The sequence below is a fragment of the Ursus americanus genome, chromosome 26, assembly GCF_024610735.1.
Source record: "Ursus americanus isolate L20-20 chromosome 26, mUrsAme1.1.p, whole genome shotgun sequence".
Taxonomy (NCBI): Eukaryota; Metazoa; Chordata; class Mammalia; order Carnivora; family Ursidae; genus Ursus; species Ursus americanus.
This window is the reverse complement of record NC_142152.1, coordinates 5,554,262-5,582,052: the sequence shown is the minus strand read 5'-3', so window position 1 is coordinate 5,582,052 and position 27,791 is coordinate 5,554,262. Positions and strand designations below refer to the sequence as shown.

At 35.7% G+C, this 27,791-nt stretch overlaps 1 protein-coding gene across 2 annotated transcripts in view; it reads right to left on the bottom strand.

Annotated features, from left to right (window-relative positions):
- TXNDC16 (thioredoxin domain containing 16) overlaps positions 1 to 27,791 on the bottom strand; it is a 107,908-nt gene that overhangs the window by 4,644 nt on the left and 75,473 nt on the right. Inside the window, exons 17-20 of one of the 2 annotated variants that reach the window (XR_006781961.2) lie at positions 21,547 to 21,631; positions 19,472 to 19,610; positions 15,577 to 15,737; positions 12,645 to 12,764 (exon numbers count right to left, since the gene is read on the bottom strand). Coding sequence is in view for 1 of the 2 variants with exons in the window: in XM_045810385.2 (XP_045666341.2) it covers positions 12,645 to 12,835; positions 15,577 to 15,737; positions 19,472 to 19,610; positions 21,547 to 21,631 (576 nt within the window). In the remaining variant the exon portion in view is untranslated. Of the gene's footprint in view, positions 1 to 12,644; positions 12,836 to 15,576; positions 15,738 to 19,471; positions 19,611 to 21,546; positions 21,632 to 27,791 lie in introns of both variants that reach the window. The other variant, XM_045810385.2, reaches the window with a different exon arrangement.

Sequence of the window (27,791 nt, the reverse complement as noted above, 5' to 3'; positions counted from 1 at the left end):
TGTTGAAGTATGTTCCCCTCTAAGCTTACTTTGTTGTTTTTATCATCAATGGATGTTGTATTTTGTCAAATGTTTCTCCTGCATCTATTTAAATGATCATATGGTTTTTTAGCCTCTTTCTTGTTGATTTGATGTATCACACTGATGATTTATGAATACTGAACCACCCTTGCATCCCAGGAATAAATCCCACTTGATAATGGTGAATGACTTTTTTAATGTATTGTTAGACTCAGTTTGCTAATATTTTGTTGGGGATTTTTGCATCTATGTTCATCAGAGAGATTGGCCCGTGATTCTTTTTTCTTTATAAGCTCTTTATTAGGCTTCATAGAATGAATTTGAAAGCTTTTCTTCTTTTCCTTTTTTTTTTTTTTTTAATAGTTTGAGAACAAGGTATTAAGTCTTCCTTGAATGTTTGGTAGAATTCACCTGTGTAGCCATTTGGACTTTTGTTTGTTGGGAGTCTTTTGATTACTGATTCAATTTCACTGCTGGCTCAAATTTTCTATTTCTTTCCCATTCAGTTTTGGGAGGTTACATGTTTCTAGGAATTTAACCATTTCTTCTATGTTGTCCAATTTGTTGGAATAGAATTTTTCATAATATTCTCTTATAATCCTTTTTATTTCTGTGTTGTCAGTTGTTATTTCTCCTCTATCACTTCTGATTTTGAGTCCTCTTTTTTTTTCATGATCGGGCTGAAGGTCTGTCAATTTTCTTGATCTTTTCCAAGAACCAGCTCCTAGTTTCACTGATCTATTGTTTTTTTAGTTTCTATTTCCTTTATATCTGCTCTGATCTTTATTATTTCCTTCCTTCTACTGGTTTTGGGTTTTGTTTATTCTTTTTCTACCTCCTTTAGGTGTAAGGTTAGGTTGAGATTTTTCTTGCTTCTTGAGGTAGGTCTGTATTGCTATAATCTTCCCTTTTAGAACAACTTTTGCTGCACCCCAAAGATTTTGCACCATTATGTTTTCATTTTCCTCATCTCTATTTTGTTATTTCCTCTTTGACTTCTTGGTTGGCCCATTCATTGTTTAGTAGATTGTTACTTAACCTCCATGTAGTTGTATTCTTTCCATATTTTTTCTTCTAACTGATTTCTAATTTTATAGAGTTGTGGTCAGAAGAAATGCATGGTATGACTTCAATCTTTTTTTAATTTGTTGAGACTTGTTTGGGGGCCTAATATGTGATCTATTCTGGAGAATGTTCCAGGTGCACTTGAAAAGAATGTGAATTCTGCTGTTTTAGGACAGAATGTTCTGAACAGATATATCTGTTAGTTCCATCTGGGCCAATGTGTTATTCAAAGCCACTTTCCTTGTTGATTTTTCTATTTGTATGATCCATCTATTGATGTAACTGGGGTGTTAAAGTCCTCTGCTATTATTACATTACTATCAGTTACTTACTTTATGTTTGTTACTAGATGCTATTACGTATTTGGGTGCTCCCATGTTGGTGTATAAATATTTATAATTGTTCTATCTCTTTGGTTAAAAGCCTATTTTGTCTAATATACATATATTGCTACCCTGGCTTGCTTTTCACTTCCATTTGCATGATAAATGCTTTTCTATCGGTTCACTTTCAAATTGCATGTGTCTTTAGGTTTGAAATGAGTCTCTTATAGGCAGCATACAGACGGTCTTGTTTTTTTAATCCATTTCCTCACCCTATGTCTTTTGAATGTAGTATTTAGTCAATTTACATTCAAAGTAATTATTGATAGATATGTATTTATTGCCATTTGGTTAACTTGTTTTATGGTTGTTTTTGTAGTTCCTTTCTGTTCTTCTCCATGGTTTACTGGCTTTCTTTAATGATATATTGGATTCCTTTTGCTTTATTTTTTCCATATCTATTACTGATTTTTGACCTGTTGTTACCATTAGGTTTATATATAGCATCTTATGCATATAGCAGTCTATATTTAAAGTTGATGGTCACTTAAGTTTGAACCCATTCTTTACACTCCTCTTTCCCCACATTTTAGGTATATGGCGTCATACTTTACATCCTTTTATTTTGTGAATCCCTTGACTGATTTTTACAGATATACTTAATTTTACTGCTTTTGTGCTTCCTACTCTTCTTACTCCTGTTTATGGTCTTTCCTTTCCATTTCAAAGAGTCCCCTTCAATATTCCTTGCAGGGCTGTTTTAGTGGTCATGAATTCTTTTAACTTTAGTCTGGGAAACTCTCTCTCCTTTTTTTCTAAATGATAGCCTCGCCAGATATTCTTGGCTGCAGATTTTTTCCTTTCAGCACTTTGAATATATCATGTAGCCCTTGTAGCCTGCAAAATTCCTGCCTTACAGGACTTCCCTTGTAGTAACTGGTTTTTGTTTTTTTAATCTTGCTGCTTTGAAAATTCTCTCCTTATCACTACTTTTTGCCATTTTCATTACTATGTGTCTTAGTGTGGACCTCCTTGGGTTGATTTTGTTGGGGGCTCTTGTGCCCCCTGGATCTGGATTTGTTTCCTTCCCCAGATAAAGAATATTTCAGCTATTACTTCTTCAAATAAATTTTCTCCGCTTTTTCTCTCCCTTCTCTTCTGGGGTCCCTATAATGCAAACGTTATTATACTTGATGATGTCACTCAGTTCCCTAAGTCTATTTTCATTTTTTATTATTTTTTTTCTCTCTCCTGTTTAGCTTAATTGCTTTCCATTACTCTGTCCTTCAGGTTGCCAATCCATTCTTCTGTTTCCTCTAGTCTACTATTTACTCCATCTAGTATGTTTTTAATTTCAGTTACTGAGTTCTTCATCTCTGACTGGTTCTTTGTTTTATATCTCTTTGTTAAAGGTCTTACTGAGATCCTCCACTCAAGTCCAGCAAGTGCCTTTATGACCATTACTTTAAATTCTCTGTCAGGCATATGACATTTCCATTTTGTTTAGCTCTCTTGCTGTGATTTTGTCCTGTTTTTTCATTTCGGACATATTCTTCAGACTCCTCATTTTGTTGAACTCTTTTTCAATGTATTAGTAAAGTCAGTTATGTCTCCTGCTCTTGAAAATAGTGGCTTTATGAAAAAGAGGTCTTGTAGTGCCCTGTACTCCAATGTCCCTTGTTCACCAGAACCTGGCACTTCACGGATGTCTCCTATGTGTATTACGTGCCACCTACTACTGTGGTTGAGCCACTTTTGTCTCAGTGCAGTCATCTGCAATGGCTCTTTGCATGTGGTGGACAGGGATTAGTCCCTGTGTTGTTAGTGGGACAGTCTGGGGCCATGGTGAACTTGAGTCAGACCAGGTGTTTGCCAGAGATACAATAGCATGGGTCACTTTGCCTGTGTTGTCCCCTGAGAAGCTTCTGTCGTGGGTGGGGACTGTAGTCAGGTCGGATGTCTGCCCTATATCCCACTGCTGGGGCTGAAGTTAGACTGTTGTGTGGCTGTCTTTCCCTCTCTCTAGGACAGGAGTTACTTTGGAGTAGTGCTGGCCCCTGTTGGGACTACTTGCACACAGCCATGCTTGTGACACCACTTTGGATAGGCTCCAGCCAAGGTGTATTGGAGGGGCATGTCCACAGGAGAACGCAGGGGAGGTTGGCAAGTTAGGCGGAGAGTGTTGGCACTGAGCTGGGTCCCCCGGGTGTCCATGCATCTGCACGGGGGGAAGGGGAAAGAAACGGTGCCTGCCAGCTCCTTTGTTCCTAGAGCAGTCTCCTAAAGATCCCTGCCACAGCAGCACACACTTTGAGACTAGTAAACAAACCTCCTGATAGACCCCAGGCGTTTTTCAAACTGTGCTTCTATGCTGTATCTCTGTTGGGCTGTTTGTTGTGCTATCTCTTTAAGGGTGGGGGCTCTGCCCTCCAGGTTTTCCAAGAGCCAAGCCTGTTGATTTTTTAAAGTTCCATGATTTAAGCCCCAGTGATTTTAAGAACTCATGAAATTAGGCCCCTCTGGTTTTCAAAGTCAAATGTTGTGTGGATTCATCTTCCTCATTCAGGTTCCCCATGCCTTTCATACTTGGTGTGAGGGTCTGTTTCTCTCTCCTCTGTGTGCCTGCAGGGTCTCGCCCTTCCGAGGACAGTCCCAAAAGTTATTTAGTTGGGAGTTAAGTTGTCTCCACCCTTCATCCCTCCTTGATGCAGCCCCTTCTCTACATTTAGCTGTGGAGAGTCTGTTCTGTCAGTCTTCAGGTTGTTCTCGGGTTTCCACACTGATGTGGGTGTATCTAGCTGTATCCATGGGATGAGGTGAGCTTTGGCTCTTCTTACTCTGTCGTCTTCCCCCAGGAGCTCCCCTGGAACTATTTCTTATGAACCATTACAGAAAAAGTTTTTGGAACATACACATTTATTTAGACAAGTGTTTCTTTAGATTTCAAAGCTTTTTGTCTTTTTCATAAATTTGAGTATAGTTGACACACAGTGTTCTACTACTTTCAGCTGTGTAACATAGTGATTCAATAAGTTTATATGTTATGCTATGCTCACAAGTGTAGCTACCATCTGTCACCATACAATTCTATTACAATATCACCAACTATATTCCCTGTGCTGTACCTTTCATCCCAATGACTTATTCATCCATAGCCGGAAGCCTCCATCTCCCACTCCCCTTCACCTGTTTTGCCCATTCCCCCACCCCCGCCCCCTCCAGCAACCTTCAGTTTATTCTCTGTAGTTATAGGTCTGATTCTTTTTTTATTTTTTAGATCCCACATATAAGTGGAATCATATGGCATTTGTCTTTTTCAGTCTGACTTATTTCACTTAGGATAATACCTCCTAGGTCCATCAATGTTGGTAAGGATGTAGAGAAAAAGGAACCCTTGTGGACTGTTGGTGGGAAGGTAAACTGGTACAGCCAATGTGGAAAACAGTATGGAGGTTCACAGTAGTGAATCTGAACATTATTTTATTTTATTTTATTTTTTATTTTTTTTTTTTAAAGATTTTATTTATTTATTTGACAGAGACAGCCAGCAAGAGAGGGAACATAAGCAGGGGGAGTGGGAGAGGAAGAAGCAGGCTCCCAGCAGAGGAGCCCGATGTGGGACTCGATCCCGGAACGCCGGGATCACGCCCTGAGCCGAAGGCAGACGCTTTAACGACTGCGCTACCCAGGCGCCCCATGAACATTATTTTAAAACACTTGTCATTAGAAGAGGAAAACTGATTTAATCTGATAACATATATGAGTAAATTAGCCAACTCTTCTCTATTTATAGACAGACTTTACAAAACCATTTTAGAATTCTGGTGCCCGTTTAAAATGCTATTTTGAAAAATAAGGAAATGTGCAAAGTAAACCTTTAAAAAATAAATTCCAGTGAAAGAATCTCTACACAATTACATGAAAGAAACAATAATAAATGTTGATAAAATACAAACCTGATCATCTCTCATAAATCAAATAAATACCTTTAAAAGCTTAGGAAATTCATATAAATTCTGATTTCCAGAGGCAGATTAAAAGCTCCAACAAAAAATCTGCATAAATACGTATGTAGTTTATTTATACTTGACATAGAACTTCCTCATGTAGACTCAATTTTATGAAACGCTAGTACACAGTACATCAGGAGGGTATTAAATTTAGGCTACACGTATAGTTGATGTTTAAAATTACTATTGCTGGGTTAGCAGATTCAAAAGTGACCAACAGATAAAATATTTACTTGAATATAAGGAAAAGGTAAGAGTAAGAATAACTGTAAGTTTGCAAGATGCAGATAAAATATCTTTATTAAAGACATTAAAGTATGTTTTCAAAAAATTTATTTGACAGAGACAGTGAGAAAGAAAGATAGTACACGAGCGGTAGGGAGGGGCAGAGGGAGAGGGAGAAGCAGACTCCACTCTGAGCAGTGACCCTGAGATCATGACCTGGGCTGAAAGCAGATGCTTAACCAACTAAGCCACCCAGGCGCCAGGACATTAAAGTATCTTTAAGGAAAATCCAACTTAAAGCATAATAAATATTTAGCATATTTATTTTTTAAGGTAAACACTGCAGCCTAATGGTCTGACATGATGGCAAAATGCCTGGAAGTAGGCCTTTCAATTCTGCTAATTATTTGCTAAGAAAACTATACAAAGGTCCTGGATGCTTGCAATTGCAAATAAAACTGTACTCTCATCATGTATGAATAATAAATGCTTTATTAGCAAATTAGTAATGATAATAGCTAACATTTTTTGAACACTTACTTTGTACCAGGCATTATTCTTTTAATCTTTACAATCCCATGCAGTAAGCATAATTTTTATCCCAATTTTATAAATGAGAAAATCAAGACCGAGAACAGTCCAAGAACTTGAAGGTTAAATGGAATCTCGAGTAAGAATGGCCAGTGGTCACAATCTCACATAAATGAAGATGTGCAGCAAGCATGGTAAAGCAGACACACATGGCACCGTGCTACAGATCCAGGCTTTTCAGGGAGTAGCTACAACACCCCGGCCTCCAATCTGTCTCTCAAAGTGTGGTGAGAGCAGGTCCTGTTGGCACAGAAGACAGGACCCAATACACAGAAGTACTGCTCAGTTTGCTGCAAGAATAATTTAAGAATAGGAACACTGATACAGAGAAATAATGGAAACCCCTCAAAGAGTGAGTTAGCCAAGGCATTAACAAAATTACAATGGAATATACAGTAGTCTTTCAGGAAACTAAAAAAAAAAAAATATTTCTGGTTCTTTCCTCTTGGTAATGATTTGAGTTGAGGAATCAAAGCCCTACAGATGCTCCTTGTAGAGAAGATCTCTATAAGACTAACGATAATACTTTAGATTTCCCACCTTACAAAGTGCTTTTACATACATAATTTTACCTGATTTTTTAAAATAAGTATGTGAGGGATACCTGGGTGGCTCAGTCGGTTAAGCGTCTGCCTTCAGCTCAGGTCATGATCCCAGGGCCCTGGGATGGAGCCCCGTATCGGGCTCCCTGCTCAGCGGGGATCCTGCTTTTCCCTCTCCCTCTGCCCTTCCCCTTGCTTGTGCTCGTTCTCTCTCTCTCTCAGATAACTAAATTTTAAACATTTTTTAAAAGAAATTAAGTATGTGACTAGAGTAGGAACTACTAATCTCACTTTAAGTTGCAGAGGAGAAAACAAAGAAAGATTTGCCTAGAGCCACACCATTAATAATCAAGGGGGTTGGATTATGAGCTCAGGTTTCCATACCTTTGAACATCACCACCTTTATTATTTTTTTAATTGAAGTACTGTTCACACACAATGTTAGTTTCAGGTATACAACAGAATGATTTGACATTGATATACATTATCAAATGATCACCGTATGTCTAGTTACTATCTGCCACCACACAAACATGGAATATTAACTATATTCCCTAAGATGTACTTTTCATCCCCATGACTTATAACTGAAGTTTGTACCGCTTAATCCCCTTCACCTATTTTTTCCATCCCTCCCATACTCCCCTCCTCTCTGAAAACCACTAGTTCCTATTTGTTTTTTTGTTCATTTTTTTTAGATTCCATGTATAAGTAATATCATACAGTATTTGTGTTCCTCTTATTTCACTTAGCATAATACTCTCTACGTCCATCTATGCTGTCACGAATGGCAAGATTTCATTCTTTTTATGACTAATATCCCATTGTTTAGTATAAATATCACACCTTCTTTTTCCATTCATTTATCAATGGGTACTTGTGTTGCGTCCACACCTTTGCTCTTATAATAATGTTGCAGTAAACATAGGGGTGCATATATCTTTTCAAAGTAGTGTTTTCAACTTCTTTGTGTAAACACTTAGAAGTGGAATTACTAAGTCACATGGTATTTCTATTTTTAATCTCTTGGGGAACCTCCATACTGTTTTCCACAGTAGCTGTACCAATTTACATTTCCACCAACAGTCCACAAGGGTTCTCTTTTCTCCACATCCTTGCCAACACTTAGCATTTCTTGTCTTTTTTATATTAGCCATTCTGACTAGTATGAGGTGATATCTCATTCTGGTTTTGATTTGCATTTCCCTGATGATGAGTGATGTTGAACATCTTTTCATGTGTCTGTTGGCCATCTGTATGTCTTCTTTGGAAAAATGTCTATTTAGATACTCTGCCCATTTTTAAACTGGATTGTTTTCTTGGTGTTGAGGTATACGCGTTCTTTATACATTTTAGATATTAGCCCCTTATTGGATATATCATTTACAAATATCTTCTCCCATTCAGTAGGTCGTCTTTTCATTTTGTTGATGGTTTCTTTTGCTGTGCAAAAGCTTTTTAGGTTGATACAGTCCCAGTTGTGTTTTTGCTTTTGCTTCCCTTGCCTCAGGACCATCCAGAAAAATATTATAAGGCTGATATCCAAGAGTTTACTGCCTATGTTTACTTTTAAGAGTTTCAGGGTTTCTTACATTTAGGTCTTTAATCCATTTTTAATTTATTTTTTGTATGGTGTAAGAAAGTGATACAGTTTCATTCTTTTGCACATAGCTGTCCAGTTTTCTTTCCCAACACCATTTATTGAAGAAACTGTCTTTTTCCCATTGTATATTCTGGCCTCATTTGCTATAGATTAATGTTATAAGTGTGGGCTTATTTCTGGGCTCTCTCTTCAGTTCCATTGATCCACGTGCCTATTTTTGTACCAGTACCATTCTGTTTTGATTAATATAGCTTTGTAATATTGTTTGAAAACTAGGAGTATAATACCACCAGCTTTGTTCTTCTTTCTCAAGATTGCTTTGGCAGTCTTTTGTGGTTTCATACAAATTTTAGGATTATTTGTTCTAGTTCTGAGTCCTCTTTGAGTCCTCTTTTTCCTGATTGACTCTGGATAAAGGTCTATCAATTTTGTTTATCTCTTTAAAGAACCAAATCTTAGTGTCATTATCTTTTCTATTTTTTTTTTTTTTTTAGTCTCTAATCATTTATTTCCATTCTAACCTTTATTATTTCCTTCCTTCTATAACTTTGGGCTTTGCTCTTTTTTGCTCTTTTAGCTATAAGGTTAGATTGTTTGAGATTTTTCTTGTTTCTTGAAGGAGGACTATATTGCTATAGACTGCCCTCTTAGAAATGTTTTTGCTGCCTCCCAAAGATTTTGAACTGATCCGTTTCCATCTGCTGGTATTTTTTTATTTCCTCTTTGATATCTTTGTTGACCCGTTGGTTAAGAACATGCTGTTTAACCTCTATGTGTTTGTGGGGGTTTTCCTCCAGCTTTTTTTTTCCTTCTAGTTAATTTCTAGTTCCATACCATTGTGGTGGGGGAAAAATGCATCATATGATTTCAGACTTCTTGAATTTATTGAGACTTGTTTTGTGGCCTAACCTATGATCTATCCTAAAGAATGTTCCATGTGTACTTGCAAAGAATGTGTATTCTGCTTTATTTGGATGAAATGTTCTATATACATCTGTTAAGACCATCCAATCTAATATGTCATTCAAAGCTACTGTTTTTCCTATTGATTTTCAGTCTGGGTGTACTCTATCCATTGACATAACTGGAGTGTTAATGTCCCTACCAGTATTGTATTACTGTCAATTTCTCCTTTCATGTCTGTTAATATTTGCTTTATATAATTAGGTGCTTCTATCTTGGATGCCTAGATATTTATAACTGTTATATCTTCTTGTAGGATTAATCCGTTTATTATTGTTACGCCTTTCACTGTCTCTTCTTACAGTCTTTGTTTTAATGTTTATATTGCCTTATATAAGTATTATTACCCCAGCTTTCTTTTTGTTTCCATTTGCGTGAAATATCTTTTCTCATCCTTTCACTTTCAGTCTGTATGTATCTTTAAGTCTGACGTGAGTCTCCTGTAGGAAGAACATAGATGGGTCTTGTTTTATCATCTATTTAGTCACTCTGTCTTTTCATTGGAGTATTTAGCCTACTTACACTTAAATTATTGAGGGGTGCCTGGATGACTCAGTCAGTAGAGCATGTGACTCTTGATCTTGGGGTTGTGAGTTTGAGCCCTATGTTGGGTGTGGAAATTACTTAAAATCTTTAGGGACGTGTGGGTGGCTCAGTCGGTTAAGAGTCTGCCTTCGGCTCAGGTCAATGATCCTAGGGTCCTGGAATCAAGTCCCACTCCAGGCTCCTTGCTCAGCGGGGAGCCTGCTTCTCCCTCTGCTTCCTTCTCCCTCTGCCTGTTGCTCTCCCTGCTTGTGCTCTCTCTAACCAATAAATAAAATCTTTAAAATAAATAAATATTTAAAAATAATAGAGTAATTATGGAGAAGTGTGTACTTATTGCCATTTTATTAATGGTTTTCTGGCTGTTTTGTAGTTCTCTGTTCCTTCTCTTGTCCTCTTCCCTTGATGATTTGATGACTTTCTTTAGTGCTATGTTTGGATTCCTTTCTCTTTATTTTTTGAGTATCTATTATAGATTTTTGGTTTGTGGTTACTATGAGGTTCACATAAAACACACTATGTAAATAGCAGTCCATTTTAAGTTGATGGTCACTTAAGTTGAAAACATTCTAAAAGCACTACATTTTTACTATTTCCCCCACACCCCAGTTTTATGTCTTTGGTGTCATATTTTACAACTTTTAATTTTGTGTATCCATTAATAATTTTAGAGATGGTATATTTTACTACTTTTGTCTTTTAATCTTCATACTAGTTATAAGTGACTAATCTACTATCTTTATGTTTGCTTTTAACAGTGAGATTTTCTCTTTCATAATTTCCTTCTCATTATGGCTTTTTCTTTTCCACTTAAATAATTCCCTTTAACATTTCTTGTAAGGCTGGCTTAACTGGTGATGAGCTCCTTTAACTTTCACTTGTCTGGGGAATGCTCTGTCCTTCAATTGTCACACCATAGCTACAAAATGACAACACCTCATTCAAGTCTATAAAATAGCAATGCAAATAGAGAAGTGAACACAGAGTGACTGAAGAGTTCAAAACCTACAACTGAAAGGACCCCTATACCATGTGACCAGAATGAGTCAGAGATGACTGGTAACAACACAGAAAGACCTCCTTCCAGATTACGACTTAAACAATATAGTTAATTAATTTTTCACATTTCTTATGAAAATATTAAAATTAAGACTTAATAATGCCATCTAACAGCACCCAGAATAGCCAGAATCATCTTGGAAATTAAGAACAAAGTTGGAGGATCAAATTTCCCAATTTAAAACTGACTCTAAAGCTGTAGCATTCAAGACAGTGTGGTACTGGCATAAGGACAGATACAAAAACACATACAGGAATGTTCATAGCAGCACTATTCATACTAGCCAAAAAGTGGAGACAACCCAAATGTCCAACTGGTAGATTAAACAAACGTGATATATCCATACAATGAAATACTATTCATCCATAAAAAGGAATGAACTATTGATTCATGTTATAACATCAACGATCCTTGAAAACTTATACTAAGTGAAAAAGCCAGATCCAAAGGCCACATATTATATGATTCCATTTATACAAATTGTCCAGAATAGGCAAATCCACAGAGACATAAAGTACATTGCCAGGGAGTGGAGGGAAGGAGAAGAGAAAGTGACTGCTAATGGGTAGGGGGTTTCTTTTTGGGGTGATGAAATGTTCTGGAATTCAGTAGTGGTAACGGTTGCATGACCTTGTGAATATACTAAAACTACTGAATTGTACACTTTAAAAGGATGAATTTTATGGTATGTGAATTAAATTTCAATATAAAAATATCATCCATAGGCAAGTTAAACATAGTTAAAACTGCCTAACTTAACAGAAAAGCAGACCACCTGGGAAGAACAGGTGTGCTGCAATGATTGACACTTAAATTAGGTATCTGATTACATATACACAAATACACATAATGGTAGATTCACAGTATACAAGCTGGCTGAGAGGCGATATGACACTGAATTGGAGTTTGTACACAAGAACTGTGTGTATACGTATACATACAGATTTATATACACACACCCCTCATTTCAGGACTCTGTCGTGGACAATGTCAAAATATAATACAGTTCATCTGGTATCCAATAGCAGAATCCTCGGGTAGTGTCTTAGGAGATTTCTCATTACATCAAATTTCACATCATCTCCTCAATATACTAATGATCTAGTTTAACACAACTTATTTAAATTATAGCAACAGGCCTGTTACCACAACTGTACATAAATTAACATAAACATCTGTACCACAGATATAAATTCATGTATGTGTTAGAAAAGTAGAGATTATGACATATCATAAGCCAGCATCATAAACTGACCAAGATCTATTTTCTCATGGTCCAAAATTCTAGCTCTGGAGTAAAAGAGATGCAGGTTGGAATCCAAGCTTCCTTATTTACTGGTTAATTATTTGACTTTGAACTAGTTACCTAACTCTCCTACAGGTAACAATACTTCCTATGACTCTTAGGAGAATTAAATGAGTTAACACCTGTGAATCACTTAGCATTGTGCTAGACACCTATTCAGCATTCAATAAATGTTATTACTATCATTATATTTTATAAAATATAATGGTACTTATTTTCTAGGGGTAATAAATACCACAAAGAAGATTGTTCCATGACAATGCTATAACATATTAATATTTAAGATACTTACAAACATTACAATTCAACTCATTCTAGCATATATTAGCTATAATTCAAGTTTAAAAATCTATGAAAATACATAACTGTGTGTATTAAAACAGAAAACTTACTGATATGACTCTCAAGTCCTGCTTCCAGTTTCTTCAGCCACAGTAAAAGGTTTTGTTCAGTGATAGCCTGATCTGAAGGAAATGCAAATACTTGGCCACCTGAATGCAGACTGACCACAACTAGAAGAGGAAGGGGAGGCAGGGTGTTAAAATATGCCTGCAAGATTCCTCTTCCCACAGGAGTATTCTTTCTGCAAAAGGGAGCAATTGAACACATTAGTATTTCTTTAATAAAATTATGAAAACAACAGGTTGTAGAACATTAAACTTTAAATATAGTATATCATTAAGTTTATTTTATAAAAAGACATCCTAAAAACCAAGAGGTCTATAACTATGGTATTAGTAATCAGATTCTATTTTTTAATAGTTTATTATATTTTAATTTTTTTATAATAATTTTTTATTATATTATGTTAGTCACCATACAGTACATCCCTAGTTTTTGATGTAAAGTTCCATGATAGTAATCAGATTCTTAATGAATTTCTTTTAACATGGGCACTGTGTTTCTCTTAGGAGGGGAAAAAAAAAAAAAAAGGCAGCCAGTGACTATTTTCATGAAAACCAGTCATAGTTCAAAGATTTGTCATTTTGGGTTTGATATAATCAATAGGTTACTCTCAAAATTGAGCCAAGTATCTGATCACATGTCAACTTAAAAATTAAATGGTTACAAACTATAAAATAATAAGACATTTATAATAAAAACTTCTCCAAATAAAGTTGTTTTTCCTCAGGAACAAAGAGAAGGAGTTAATTTCAAATTAAAAAAAAATTTTTAAAGTTATGGTCATACACGGAAACCATAACTTTTAAGATTCTTAGGTTTCCTAAAACAGCACGTTCCACATTATGGAAAATACTGTTTTACTCTGAGATACCTACAAAGATAAGTACACTGGGAAAATTTCTTCTTAAGCAGTAGGTTGTACTGTTGGTGAACTCTTCACAGAAAAAAAATGTACACTGACTGCCTCATTCTTGTAATTTTTCAAATGAATTAAAAATGTCTTTTCGTTTGAATTTAAACAATGGATAGTGTGTATTTATGTGAACTGTGTTCACAGACATTAAATCAAGCCATACATCTAGAAAACATAACAGAAAATATTGTTGGGGAATGCACTGAAAATTATCTGTAACATTTTAGGCTGCATTTTTAAAAAATAAAGGTACAGAAAAAGGAACTGAAGAAAAATGCAAAAATGTCACAATGTTTATTTTTCTGTATTTGCCTCAATGGACATCAATTACTTTTAAAATCAGAAAAATTACTACTTCTTAAAATTTGTATGACACCAAAAGGAAAGATAAATAAAAATAAATAAATGGACTACATCAAATTAAAAAGCTTCTGCATAGCAAAGGAAACCATCAACTAAATGAAAAGGCAACCTTTGGAATGAGAGAAAATATCTGCAAATCATCTATCTGATAAGGGGTTTATATCCAAAATAACTAAAGAACTCACATAACAGCAAAAAACACAAACAATCCAATCCAAAAAAATGGGCAGAGGAACTGAATAGACATTTTTCCAAAGAAGACATACAGATGGCCAACAGACATATGAAAAGATGCTCAACATCACTAATTAGAGAAATTAGGGAATGCAAACCAAAACCACAATGGGATACTACCTCAACCCTGTTAAAATGGCTAGTATCAAAAAGACAAAAGATAACAAGTGTTGGCTGTAAAGAATGTAAAGGATGTAAAGAAAAGGGAACCCTTGTACACTGCTGGTGAGAATGTAAATTGATACAGCACTACGGAAAACAGCAGTGGTTCCTCAAAAAACTGAAATAGAACTACCATCTGATCCAGCAATCCTACTTCTGGGTATTTATCCAAAAGAGATGAAAACAAGATAGTGAAGAGATACACGCCCACGTTTATTGCAGCATTATTTGCAACAGCCAAGATACAGAAACAACCTAAGTGTCTGTCAATAGAGGAATGGATAAAGAAGATGTGGTACATATACAATGGAATATTACTCAGTCACGAGAAAGAAGAAAATCCTGCTATTTGCTGTAACAGGGACGGACTCTGAGGGCATTATGCCAAGTGAAATAAACCAGACAGATACGTGGTATCACGTATGTGAAAAATAAAAAAAAAAGTCAAATTCACAGAAACAGAGTAGAAAAATGGTTGCTGGGGACTCAGGGTTGGGGGAAATAGGAAGAGGTTGGGAAAAGGAAACAAACTTTCAGCTGTAAGATGAATAAATAAGGTCTGATAAATAATGTATAACATGGTGACTATATTTTTTTTTTTTAAAGATTTTATTTATTTATTTGACAGAGATAGAGACAGCCAGCGAGAGAGGGAACACAAGCAGGGGGAGTGGGAGAGGAAGAAGCAGGCTCATAGTGGAGGAGCCTGATGTGGGGCTCGATCCCATAACGCCGGGATCACGCCCTGAGCCAAAGGCAGACGCTTAACCGCTGTGCCACCCAGGCGCCCCTAACATGGTGACTATAGTTGTAAACACTGTATAATTGAAATTTGATAACAGAGTAGAACGTAAATGTTCTTACTCCGTCCCCAATTTATTTATTTATTTACTTATGTACATACATATAATGTGAGGGAATGAATATGTTAATTAGATGGAGGAATCCTTCTACAATGTATGCATGTATTAAATCACAATGTACACTTTAAATATCTTGCAATTTTGTCAATTATACCTATATATGTCTGAAAAAAAAATACCATTCAGCAATAATTTATTGTAAAACAGAATTCAATCTAAAACAAGGTCATCTTAGACCATATGAGGAAGTTTAGTTACTAAAATATAACTTGTACACTGGTCCCATAATATTAATTCCAAAGATACAGAGTTTCATTTCCTAATGAAAATGTAATCATTATAGTTTATTACCTTTTACATGTTAAAAAATAAAAATACACTTACAGATTTAACCAGCAAGGGGTAAGTGAATCCAAGTGTTTCTCTTTTACCAGCGTCAATACTGCTTTTTTACACTGAGGATTTATGCTGCCATCACTGAATAAAATAAGTAATGGTTTTTGAAGTCTTAAATAAATGGGAAGATTTTCCACAGTGATTTCTGGCTGTTAAAAAAAAAAAAAAACACAGAGAATGAAGAGACATAAAATAGAAAATAATGTTCAAATCACTCATGCAATTTTAGCTTGTAAAATGTAATTCAAATATATTTTAAGTGGAGATTTTGCTATACTGACTAATAACTATGAATATCAAGAGCTTTTTATTTAAGCTCACTTTATCTTAATGAGTTATTTCCAAAATAAAGCTAATTTGAAGATCAGCGAGTTACCTGTTCTACAAGGATGTAACACTTCTAATAATTTCTTATGCTAAAATCTGGGCCAGGTTAGCCAACATACATATGGCAAACAAAACTCTTATTGTATCTAACATAAAATTTTGGTGAAAAAAATACTGAGTTTTAAAGATATAATCCTTCAACATCTATGATTACTTAAAATAAAAATCTTATTTTGTTTCAATACAATGGATTTTAGCATAATTAATATAATCAAAACCATGTTTAAACAAATAAAAATATCAGTCTCATTTCTTTTCAGTTTAAGCTCAAATACCAAACTCTGGTGTGTACTTTTCCTTATTTAGTTCTCAAAGCTACTTTTCTCTGCCAATTCTCATTTTTCTTTTAATTCTTTCTCTTTCACACTCAAAATCCTCTCTCAACACCTTCCTCTTTTATGACTTAAATCTTAGATCCCCTTTTGTCCAAATTTCCTTATGTTGTCTTCTCATATTATCATCTTTAATCTTCCACACAAGTTATATCCCCTTCCTAAAATTGACAGATCTCATCAGGCCAGCAGATCTCCTCACTCTGAACAGATCTGAAACACTAGGGGAGATGGAGCCACCACTACAAAGTTCAAAATGTTATGCTGGCTACTGAATCAGAAAGAAGTAAGATACTTTCCCTGCCCTCAAAGAGCTCCTACTCTAAAGGAGGAGACAGATAGACAAACTGCTGTGATCCAAGAAGATTTAATGTAGGACAATAAAATTAAGCTAAAAAAACAAAGTAAAGGAGCTCATGGATGATTTTAGGAAGTGGTATCTGATCTGGCCTTGGGCAAGAAATAAGATCTTGACAGAAGAAGGTATGTGCTAGAGCCGGGACTCCAGATATAGGGAGCATCGTGGGGACAGCCAGAGAGGTGTGAAGGCATTCATGCCGTCTGGGAACAGTGGGAGTGAAGTCTGCCAGACTTAGGCATGCAAGAGGCAAATGCTGTAAGACCGGATGGGAACATGCCTTCAGAGGTATTCTAGCTCCCAGGAAGACTGAGATCTTGCATCAAATGAGTGACATGGTTATGCCTGTTTTAGAAAGATGACTGACTAGAATACGAATCTGTGAAAGGACAGACCGGTGACAGGCATTTCAGGGAAGAAAGACCAAGAGTTCTGTGAGTTGAGGAGGAAAGATCAGAAACTCCGATCTAGGAATCATCGGTATAATGATGGTAGAAGTTATGGGTATGGATAAAATTTCCCAGAGAAAGAACAGCAAAAGAAGAAAATGACTGAGGGGTCAAGATGGAATTCGAGACTGGCCAGAGGGTTGAAGGAAGTATCTGGAGAGAGGACTGAATTGCAAAGGCCAGAGGAACAGAGAATTTTTAAAAGAAAAAGCATTGTCAATAGTTTTGGTTGCTACTTACAGAAAAGGTCATCAAACATGGTAACTGGAAGGTATCCTTTGGCTGTCAGTATACAAGAGGCTGTAACTTATCCATAATAAAAGCATAATTAAAGGAACTTATTAACGTATCGAAGCAAAGTGCTATCAAACTATGTTTAAATGTGACAGCCTTGGATAGATCATTGCTTATGTAGTTAATTATCGTGTATTTCAGATTTGGGCATTATTTCCCTAGCCGAATTTATCATCAGGTTATTAAAATAAAAATTGGATGCCATATAAAAAATGTTTACTGTCTGGCCACCCATTTCTCCTTCCTATCCAGATGAAGAAACCAAAGTCTTTCTAGCACCTTAGTGCAGGCCAGGGGATGAGCTTGCGGCTGGCTGGCTGGCTGCTATATACTCTAGACTTCAATCACCAACACAGAGTATTTATGGAAAGGTCATAAACTAAACGCAAAACAATTTTTATTATAGCTGTTTGGTTTTTAGTCAAACACTGTAAACCAAAACACTGTTAACTAGAAACACTGCCACAATGCTAAACTTATAAACAGATTCTGATAGTTAAGTTTGCCCCAAGTGTCTCAGCCTTAAAGAATATAATCTTAAAAAATAGATACCAATTTTTTACCCATCAGTCAGGTGAAGATGAAAATTTCAGAGTAAAACGTTCTAATCTCCTCCCATGCAAAATAGGAACAAGTATCAGCAGCCTTAAACATGTGCATGCCCTTTGGACTAGCAATTCAAATTGCTAAATTCTGTGATTTTACCATGAGTATGTAATCATGGAAACACCCAAAGATTATGCACAAGGCTGGTCCCTGAGTAAAACAAAACTATACTAAAGACAACTTAAATATTCACCAACAGGAAATTAAATGAATTGTGGGTTTTTTAGTGCAACAGAATATTATATAAATATTTTTAAAAAGTATATATATCTTCATTTCTTGATGGAAATATCCCTTAATATAAAAAGACAATCACATAGATATACATGGAATTTCTTTTTTTTTGAGTTTAGGGAAAATATTTCCCCCAAACATCAAAGAGGTTACAGTTGATTCCAATTTTCTTCTCTTAATAGTTCCCTGAATTATCTGGGAAAAGGAAGGCAAAGGCTTATAATAATTCCAAAAATATTACACTATGTATATGGCTAAGGAAATATTCATTTAATAACATGTCATTAAATACAAAAACATTACCTTAATAATTTGGAAAGCTACATCCTGAAAATATTAATGATTTGATTAATTATAGCCTGTAACTTTAATGGGAAGAAGGGAGGGAACAGAACCAAGGTCACAAAAAGATTTAATAAAGACTACAGCCATTAATCTGAGCCTAAAATGTAATGTTATTTAGATCATCATGGCAAGAAACATAACAGGAGGATATTCATTCAGTATTTATAACTGTTAATAATGCTTCTTATGCCACTTTAGAAATGCAGAAAAGCATAAATTTACAATATTCCAGCTATGTTTAATATAAATACAAAACAACTGAAATTGAGAAATGCAGGTTACAACTGTTATGCCCTTGAATTCACTATTTTCAAAGGAAGCAGTGGAAAAGGCTTTTCATAAGAAACTATTTTTTTTTCCAAAACTGTGTAACATCCGTTGAATGCTCACCAGGGGCCAAATACGACACAGAACACCATACACATGTCTCAGTCCTCACAATTAAGTCTCTGCAGCAGGTGCTATGACCACCTGCATTTTACACATGTGGAAAGTGAGGCACAGTGAAGTTAAGAAAGAGCCAGTACGGAATCAAGCAAGGATCTGAAGCTGGGTAGTCTGACTCTCCAGAACCCAGGTGCTTTATATATACATACCACATTTCAGCCTAGATTAAGTACGTCCTTCAACTGGCCATCAGCTACACTAGTCTCAGCAGTAAAAATAATCCAAAGACATGTAAACTTTTAGCAGTGGACTAGGGAAGCTGTACACGTAATGAGTGAGCAGTAAAACAGAGCAACCCAATGAATCTTCAGCACAAAACATCACACCCTGTGCCAACAAAAGCTGGAAAATGGTGGATTAAAACAGACTATTTTTAACTGGTCTAGATTTTCTTATTTTTAAATAACATCCTTATTATAAAATATACTCACAAATGTTTCCAGTAATGCATTTGTTATTATTTGAACTATGTCTTGTGCATGGGAGTTAGCTAATGGAATGCTCTCTATTTTGCCTTCTTTGTGTCTGGCCAGCAGCAGGGCTGGAAGGGTTGCAGCATATTTATTTGACCTACGGAGAAATGTAGTATTAAGATTTCCAATAAAATATAGCAAGTCATCAAAAACATAAACAATTAGTCTGAGAGGTCAGAGTGGGAAGTAGCAAATGGGGAAGCCCTACTACTAAAGAAAAAAATGAACTCAATTTCCCGGCAAACTTATCTTCTGTGTGAGGCTATGTGAGGAAGTTCAGGAGCCTTGACAACCTAGATTAAAAGAAAGCAACAGACAATAATCTAGCCAAAATTTTTTTTCCCCTGTAGACAACTTACCCATCAAGAAAATGTCTAAATAGGATGAGGAACATAGTGGATGGTTCTCAACCCTTTTGTACTGCTCACCATACTGCTGAGCAAGGAGACAAGCATCTACTAGAAACCTACAATTTTCCAGGCACTCTTTCAAGTACCTTTAGTTTTTATTTAACCGTCAGAATGGCCTTATAATCACCTGCCTTTGACAGGTGAGGAAATGGGACTCAGAGAGTGATAAATGGCAGAGATAGGATTCAAACCGAGTGCCCCAGGTAGGGTCTATGCTCTCTCCCCTGTAACCGAGTCCCAATGTGCTACTTCTTACCACTAGTTTTGCTATTAAAAAAAAAAAAAAAAAACGGGGCTCCTGGGTGGCACAGCGGTTAGGCGTCTGCCTTCGGCTCAGGGCGTGATCCCGGCGTTATGGGATCGAGCCCCACATCAGGCTCCTCCGCTATGAGCCTGCTTCTTCCTCTCCCACTCCCCCTGCTTGTGTTCCCTCTCTCGCTGGCTGTCTCTATCCTGTCGAATAAATAAATAAAATCTTAAATTAAAAAAAAAGGAAAATCACTAAATTAAATAGGAAAAAGGCTTGGTATGAAATGACCAATGAGGTAGTCACATTTATATCATGTAAAATCAATTGATGCTAACACAAAGCATAGACGTTATAATACTATAAGCATTAGTAGAGGATCCAGTCTTCAAATTACCTGGAAGACTCTCTTAGTTGATCAGTTGGTTACAAATAAAACATGCTCTGAATACTACTGGCCTACCTCTTTGGACCACAGCTAAATGCACAATGACAGCAGAGTAGAAGATAGTGGGTGACTGTCCATGTGGCAGGTGACCAGATCTCATATTTTCTAAAGATCTGAAGTTCAGTATTTACTTTTCAAAGGTCACTGATTTCATGGATAGAAATGGAGCTTAATCATCAAGAGCATATGTCACCAGTGTTCAGGATGAAAGATCTAAGCTCAGAAATCACCATTAGGAATATTACAGTCAGAAGGTAAGCAAGACAAATTATTGGGGCTTATCAACTCCACTTGCACCTGAAGATAAGCCATTAATGCAGAATGTTATGTACATGTATTACTATATGTATTGTGTATATATATTAATAATCCCCAAATTTTCAGTTCAGTCCTTCACTCTGGAATAACTGAAATATCTGGTAGTTCACAAGAGTCCCACATTCTACAAATAAAGCAACTTATGTGGCTAAAACAGCACTGATAAGTATATGTTTGCAGTAACTTAAAATTAGGTAGAACTGTCAGGTATAGTTATATCACCTAAAACTCTGGTAGAAATATGAAAAAATTCTGATTTTTATATATACCTTGGTGGCAAATCAAAAGCCCAGACACTCAAGATATAAAATTCCCCAAAAAACTTTGATAATTTCAAAGAACCAAACTGCAGGTAATAGAACCCAAAGAGGAAAATTTTTATAGGAAGATGAAATAGTATGAATCCAAGGTTGCCCCTATGGGGACTCTAGCCTAAAGTAAAAATATTTAAATTCTAAATAGCCAGGTGGTATTTCCCAGATCTTCTTTGAAGAAAATTAAAAATTTAGTTATATTACTACCTATTTTCCTTCATCAACTGTGTAAAGACAAACAATATACTATTTAGCAAACTTCCCCCTCTCTAAAATTAGAAAACCAACAAACTTACAGTATCAAAACATCTTCTTCAGAATAAATTCCAGTGATAACACATCCTTTTAGGTAGTTTCCTGCTTCAGTGAAATCTTCTTTTGCTATAATACAAAGACAAGACAAAAATCTGAAACCTTTAAAATTATGTGTGCTATTCAACTGACGGACAGATTTAGAAATGGTTGTAATTTGTTATTCATTATAAAGATAAATATTTACAGGTGGGTCTTATATAACTTAGTGGTTCTAAAATAAATAAATTCTTTTTATGACATTTGATTATGACAGAAATGTAAATTGATATAATGTAATTAGGGTTCCCTAAACAAATGTACTCTAAATGTGATTTATCAGATTTATAGCATGCTAATCATACAGAGTTACTGAATAAATATTTGTTGCTTTTTAATTTACTTCTAAGGTAAAGTAAGTGGAGACAGCTATCCTATACATAGCCTGGAAAGAGAAGCTGTATGTGAAATGAGGCACACATTATCATCATAAAATCTAGAAATGCCGATATGCACAGAAAAAAAATGGAAGGCTAGAAATTCTAGTCCTTTAACAGTATCTGTGTTAGGATTCTGCAATTATGAGGTATTTGTGTCTTTTCATATTTCCTGTATTTTCTGTAATGTGTTTTTGTTACCTTTCAACTTTGATTAATTTGTGTATCAGTCTTTCCTCATTTGTTAGGATACAGATATTAAAAAATTATTTCTGTAGCTTTCTGAATACACTTTTATAAATAATAGTATATTCTGGATCATGTTAATGACTATTTTATAACCAAGAAGCAAGTCTGAATTAAATAGTCATAGACTAATGAGGAAAGAACAGAGGTAAACTTATGTAAATGATGTATTCTTGCCAAATGATAACTCAGCTCACTCCATGGAAGGTTCACGGCAGTTCAACAGAAAACTGATGATGGAAGAACTGAGTCATAAAGCACCTAGTAGTCTGGACGTGCTGAACCCAAAAGATCTGTACCTAAGCAATCAGTACTGTATTCATGGTGTGAGTATCTGCACTGTTACCACCTGGCAACCACAAGGTTATGTTCTTTAAAAAGGATGCATACTTTCCACAAGACTAAGAAACACTGCAGGAAGCCAATTTACTAAAATGGCACAGTCAGCCAGTAGGCAGCACTGAGAGCTCATTTATAACCATGAATTTAATGAGAAACTATTACCCCTTGAAAATATTTTCTTCAGTCTGTGTTACACCAAAGCAGAAAAGATTCATAAGAAAAGTAAACAATTAAAGGGATGCTTGGTGGCTCAGTCGGTTAAACATCCAACTCTTGATTTCAGCTCAGGTTACGATTTTGGAGTTGTGAGATCGAGCCCTGCATCAGGCTCAGTGCTGGGCGTGGAGGGAGCTTAGGATTCTCTCTCTCCCTCTGCCCAACCCCCCCCAAAAAAAAGAAAAAAAAAGAGAAAAAAACAAAACAATTAGAAAGGACTGAGTGCCTATACTTTCATTTCTAAGAGAAAACAGAACTAAAGTCTGGTCAGTAATTGATGATCATTGTCTAAGGCAATGACATACTGGAATCTGTTTCAGCTTTTCTTTTTTGATAAAATAACAGTGGAAAATTACACTATTTCCATACAATTTCCTCATACAGAAGCCTCTCTACTCATGAATATGTTTCTTTTTTTAAAAATATTTTATTTATTAGAGAGAGAGATGCACAAGTGGGGGAGAGGGGCAGAGGGAAAGGGAGAAGCAGGCTCCCTGCTGAGAGGGAGCCCAATGTGGGGCTTGATCCCAGGACCTTAAGATCATGACCTGAACCAAAGGCAGATACTTTTTTTTTAATGTTTTTTTATTATATTATGTTAGTCACCATACAGTACATCCCCGGTTTCCGATGTAAAGTTCGATGATTCATTAGTTGCGTATAACACCCAGTCAAAGGCAGACACTTAACCAACTGAGCCATCCAGGCACCCCAGGAATATATTTCTTAAAAGGCTCTTCATAAATCCACTTGTTCATGTATCTTGTTACTTCTGCAATGGAAGCATTTAAAACTGTAGACATCAATCAATCAATAAAACTGTAGACCTCAGGTACATATCCATTTCCACTAAACCAGACTATTGATTTTCCTCTGAACATTTAAAACCAGACATACTCTCCTCGTTGGTTAAAACTACATGTATGTCGGAATATATTGCAACCCAAAGTATAAGAAAATAATTATTCTAAAGAAAAAGGTTCTTAAATCACAATAAGTATATTTGGGATGTAATATTAATGGTGACCTCCAATATTTAGTTGTGTAAATAGAAACATGTTTTAATTGCATAAAATAAATACATTAATTTAGCAATACTGCTTTTTTCCCCACTATCATGTTACTGAATCATTATATTTATACACATGCATATATGGACATACCGTACATACATCTATTTTTTAGCTCTACCAACAAAAGCTGAGAAGCAAGAACAACACTCCAATAACAAAAGCACTCCTAATCCCTAGACTTTGGTTTCTAAATTCAATGTCCCACTAAAAGGAACCTAGACTCTTGGTTGAGAAACGGCTAATTCCAGGAATGGGACTGGGAATATTTTGTGCCAAAAGGACATACCCAAAGAATGATGGAGACATCAAAAGGACACAGGAGTCAGACTGAAGGGGCATGACAGCAACTAATTATAACCCATTGAATAAAATAAGGACTCAGGTGTCTATACTGAAAAATAAATGAGAAGGAAATGCTCTTATGGTAGTATGTGAACTATGTTAGTAACATATACAGAAGAAATAGGCAGTTAGAAATTTTCCACTTGGCAACCACCATAGTTATAGCTCTTTCAAGCAATGGATTCTAAAACTGGGGTACAACAGCATAATGAGAAACAGGACATTTACAGAGCTTTAAATTCTATCCCCACAAGATACTTTTTTTCCCTCTGTAATTAATAAGTATCTTTCAAGTAAAGAGACCGTGCAGATACAAGATTGGACAAAGGAGACATTTCAGGCCTCATGGAATCCACTAATGTGGATTTAATCTTTAAATCATTAGAATCTACATGAACAATAAATCAATACCTGATATAAAATAAGTGCTCAGTAAATGTTAGTAGTTAGCTCTTATGAATAATATATGTACATAAAAATGTTAGTGAATTCATAATAGCCTTTTATTGTTACACATTTTCTCATTCAATAGATGTTGAAAGTAACTACCACATGAATATCTGCAAAAAACAAAAACAACAAAAAAGAAGAGAATCTACTATCTAACTGAAAAGTCTGAGAACAATCTAGTGAAATAACAAGCATCCTATCCAGATTATATCGTTCTGGCACACTAGAACAATCTCTATGTCATTTAACATTATGCTTTTGACTTATTTTTTATTTATTTTTTATTTTTTTTTAATTTTTATTTATTTATTATTTTTTTAAAAGATTTTATTTATTTGACAGAGAGACAGCCAGCCAGATAGGGAACACAAGCAGGGCGAGTGGGAGAGGAAGAAGCAGGCTTCCAGCGGAGGAGCCTGATGTGGGGCTCGATCCCATAACACTGGGATCACGCCCTAAGCCGAAGGCAGACGCTTAACCGCTGTGCCACCCAGGAGCCCCAGCTTTTGACTTATTTTTTAAAGACTTGTTCATTTGGGAGGGAGAGAGAGAGACAGCGAGAGAGCACGTTGAGTGGGGGGAGAGGCAGAAGGGGAGGAAGTGAGAGAGAAAGAATCTCAAGCAGACTCCCTGCTGAGCACAGAGCCCCATTTGGGGCTGATCTTACAACCCTGAGATCACGACCTTAGCCAAAATCAACAGTCAGACTTTTAACCAACTGAGCCATCCAGGTGCCCCTATACTTTTGACTTTTGTTGAGATAATTATGTGTAAATCTTATCATTTGTATAGAACTACCATAAAGTATACTGTTCCTTATTCTCATATAAAAAAAAAAAAATAGGAAGAATCCCTTTCAGCATTTACAACCAGGGAAAAGTCTTCTCTGTGGATGATGGGCACCCTAACTTTTATATTGCCATTTATTATATAATGATAAGATGGCAAAAAATTCATCTTTCTGTTTCTGATTGCTGCTAGGTTGCTTGGGGTTAAGTTTTATGACCAACTACAGTGTTCTCTAGATATTCTACACAATTATCCCCTGCTCTGTTATAGCTTAACTCTAATTCTTGTTTTAATGGTTTTATCGTATTTGTGCTTTTTATTATCTGAAGACCTTAATTCTTTTTGGAAGGAAGCCCAGAGTAAATAATAGACAACCTCAGGGCACCAAGCCCCCGAGGAAGATTGAAGACAAAGTCAACATTAGAAAGGCAAAGACAAAGGAGTAAAACAGACTCATTCACTTCGCAATTTTTCATAAAGAGAATATAAATGAAAAAGCTCCTCTAGGATTTTGCCTTCTAAGATGGGAAGCCACAGAACACACATTCACATTCTTATTATTTCTTTCTAGTAAGTTATTTTGGCTTTTATTTTAAAAGATTTTGAAGACAACATAGAGGGGAACAACTAGACAGAAATTTGTATAAAGCAAAATTTAATAACTAGTTAACAGCATCTGCTATCTACAAATATGATGCTACATATACGGATACTCTTCGCAGAAAAATATCCTTAAATGAAAGAAAAATAAGGGGGCAGGTTTGCTAGATAAATGCAGACAGCTAACGTGATGGAAAAAACACTAAAGGTTTTGTTAGTCAATTCAAGAAGCCATTCATATGCAAAGGCAAGAGACTAACACTCTAAGCAATAGTACTGGTTAGAAAAAAACAAAAACAAAGCCCTGTGTACCCTTCCTTTACAACTTACTGAAAGGCATTCCTATGAAGCTAGAAAAAAATACAGTCTAAAAACAGAGAAGCTGTGATATTAAAAGAACACTATAATCTATGATGCTACATAAAACTAATAAAGTAGAATTAATTACTAGAAGCACTGTATCAAAGCTGAATGAAAAAACATTAATATGAAATGCACCAAAAATAAGATGAATTAATTGACGGGTGGAAGGATGGACAGACGCACAGGTATGTGTTAAATCAAGTACAAGTTAAATGCTAATAGAATCTAGATGGTAGGCATATGGATGTTCATTATAAAATCTTTCAACTTTGCTGTATGTTTGAAAATTTTCAAAATGTTCGAAAAATAAATGCAAAGAATTTTTGAAAGAGAAATACATAATGCAAAAATATTAAAGTTTGGAAATAACGATAATTTGAGTCTATAATATGAGACCATAGAGGCCCATATAGAAAAAAAGATGACAGAAGAAATTAAAAGCATCCTCATCTTCTTTTTTTTTTTTTTTTTTTTTTTTAAAGATTTTATTTATTTATTTGACAGAGACAGCCAGCGAGAGAGGGAACACAAGCAGGGGGAGTGGGAGAGGAAGAAGCAGGCTCATAACGGAGGAGCCTGATGTGGGACTCGATCCCAGAACGCTGGGATCACGCCCTGAGCTGAAGGCAGACGCTTAACCGCTGTGCCACCCAGGCGCCCCCAAAAGCATCCTCATCTTCTATAGAAGAAGTCAAAATCATTAAAATGGTCTTTAATTTTATGGATTCCAGTATTTTTGTTTTTTTAAAGAACATCTTCTCTGGCTCTGGGGAAAATAAAACCAAAAGAAGCATTCTCCATGTAGACTAAACTACATGTAGACTAAACTAACTAAAGAAATACTAGTGAAGCATAAAACAAGCAACAAATACAAATCAGTTTAGACAATATGTATAAAATAATTTAAGTTCACCTGGAAGAGCCAACAGGCAAAAAGATTTTTATGGATTCCAGTATTTTTGTTTTTTTAAAGAACATCTTCTCTGGCTCTGGGGAAAATAAAACCAAAAGAAGCATTCTCCATGTAGACTAAACTACATGTAGACTAAACTAACTAAAGAAATACTAGTGAAGCATAAAACAAGCAACAAATACAAATCAGTTTAGACAATATGTATAAAATAATTTAAGTTCACCTGGAAGAGCCAACAGGCAAAAAGATTTTTTAAAAATGTATAAAAGACAAGAGAGTTGACCCAATTATATATTCAACATGTATTATAAAACTAATAGATTAGAGGGGCACCTGGATGGCTCAGTTGGTTAAGCATCTGACTCTTGATTTCAGCTCAGGTCATGATCTCAGGGTCCTGAGATCAAACCCCACATCACGCTCTGCACTCAGTGAAGAGTCTACTTGTTTCTCTGCCTCTGCCCCCTCCTTGCTTGCAC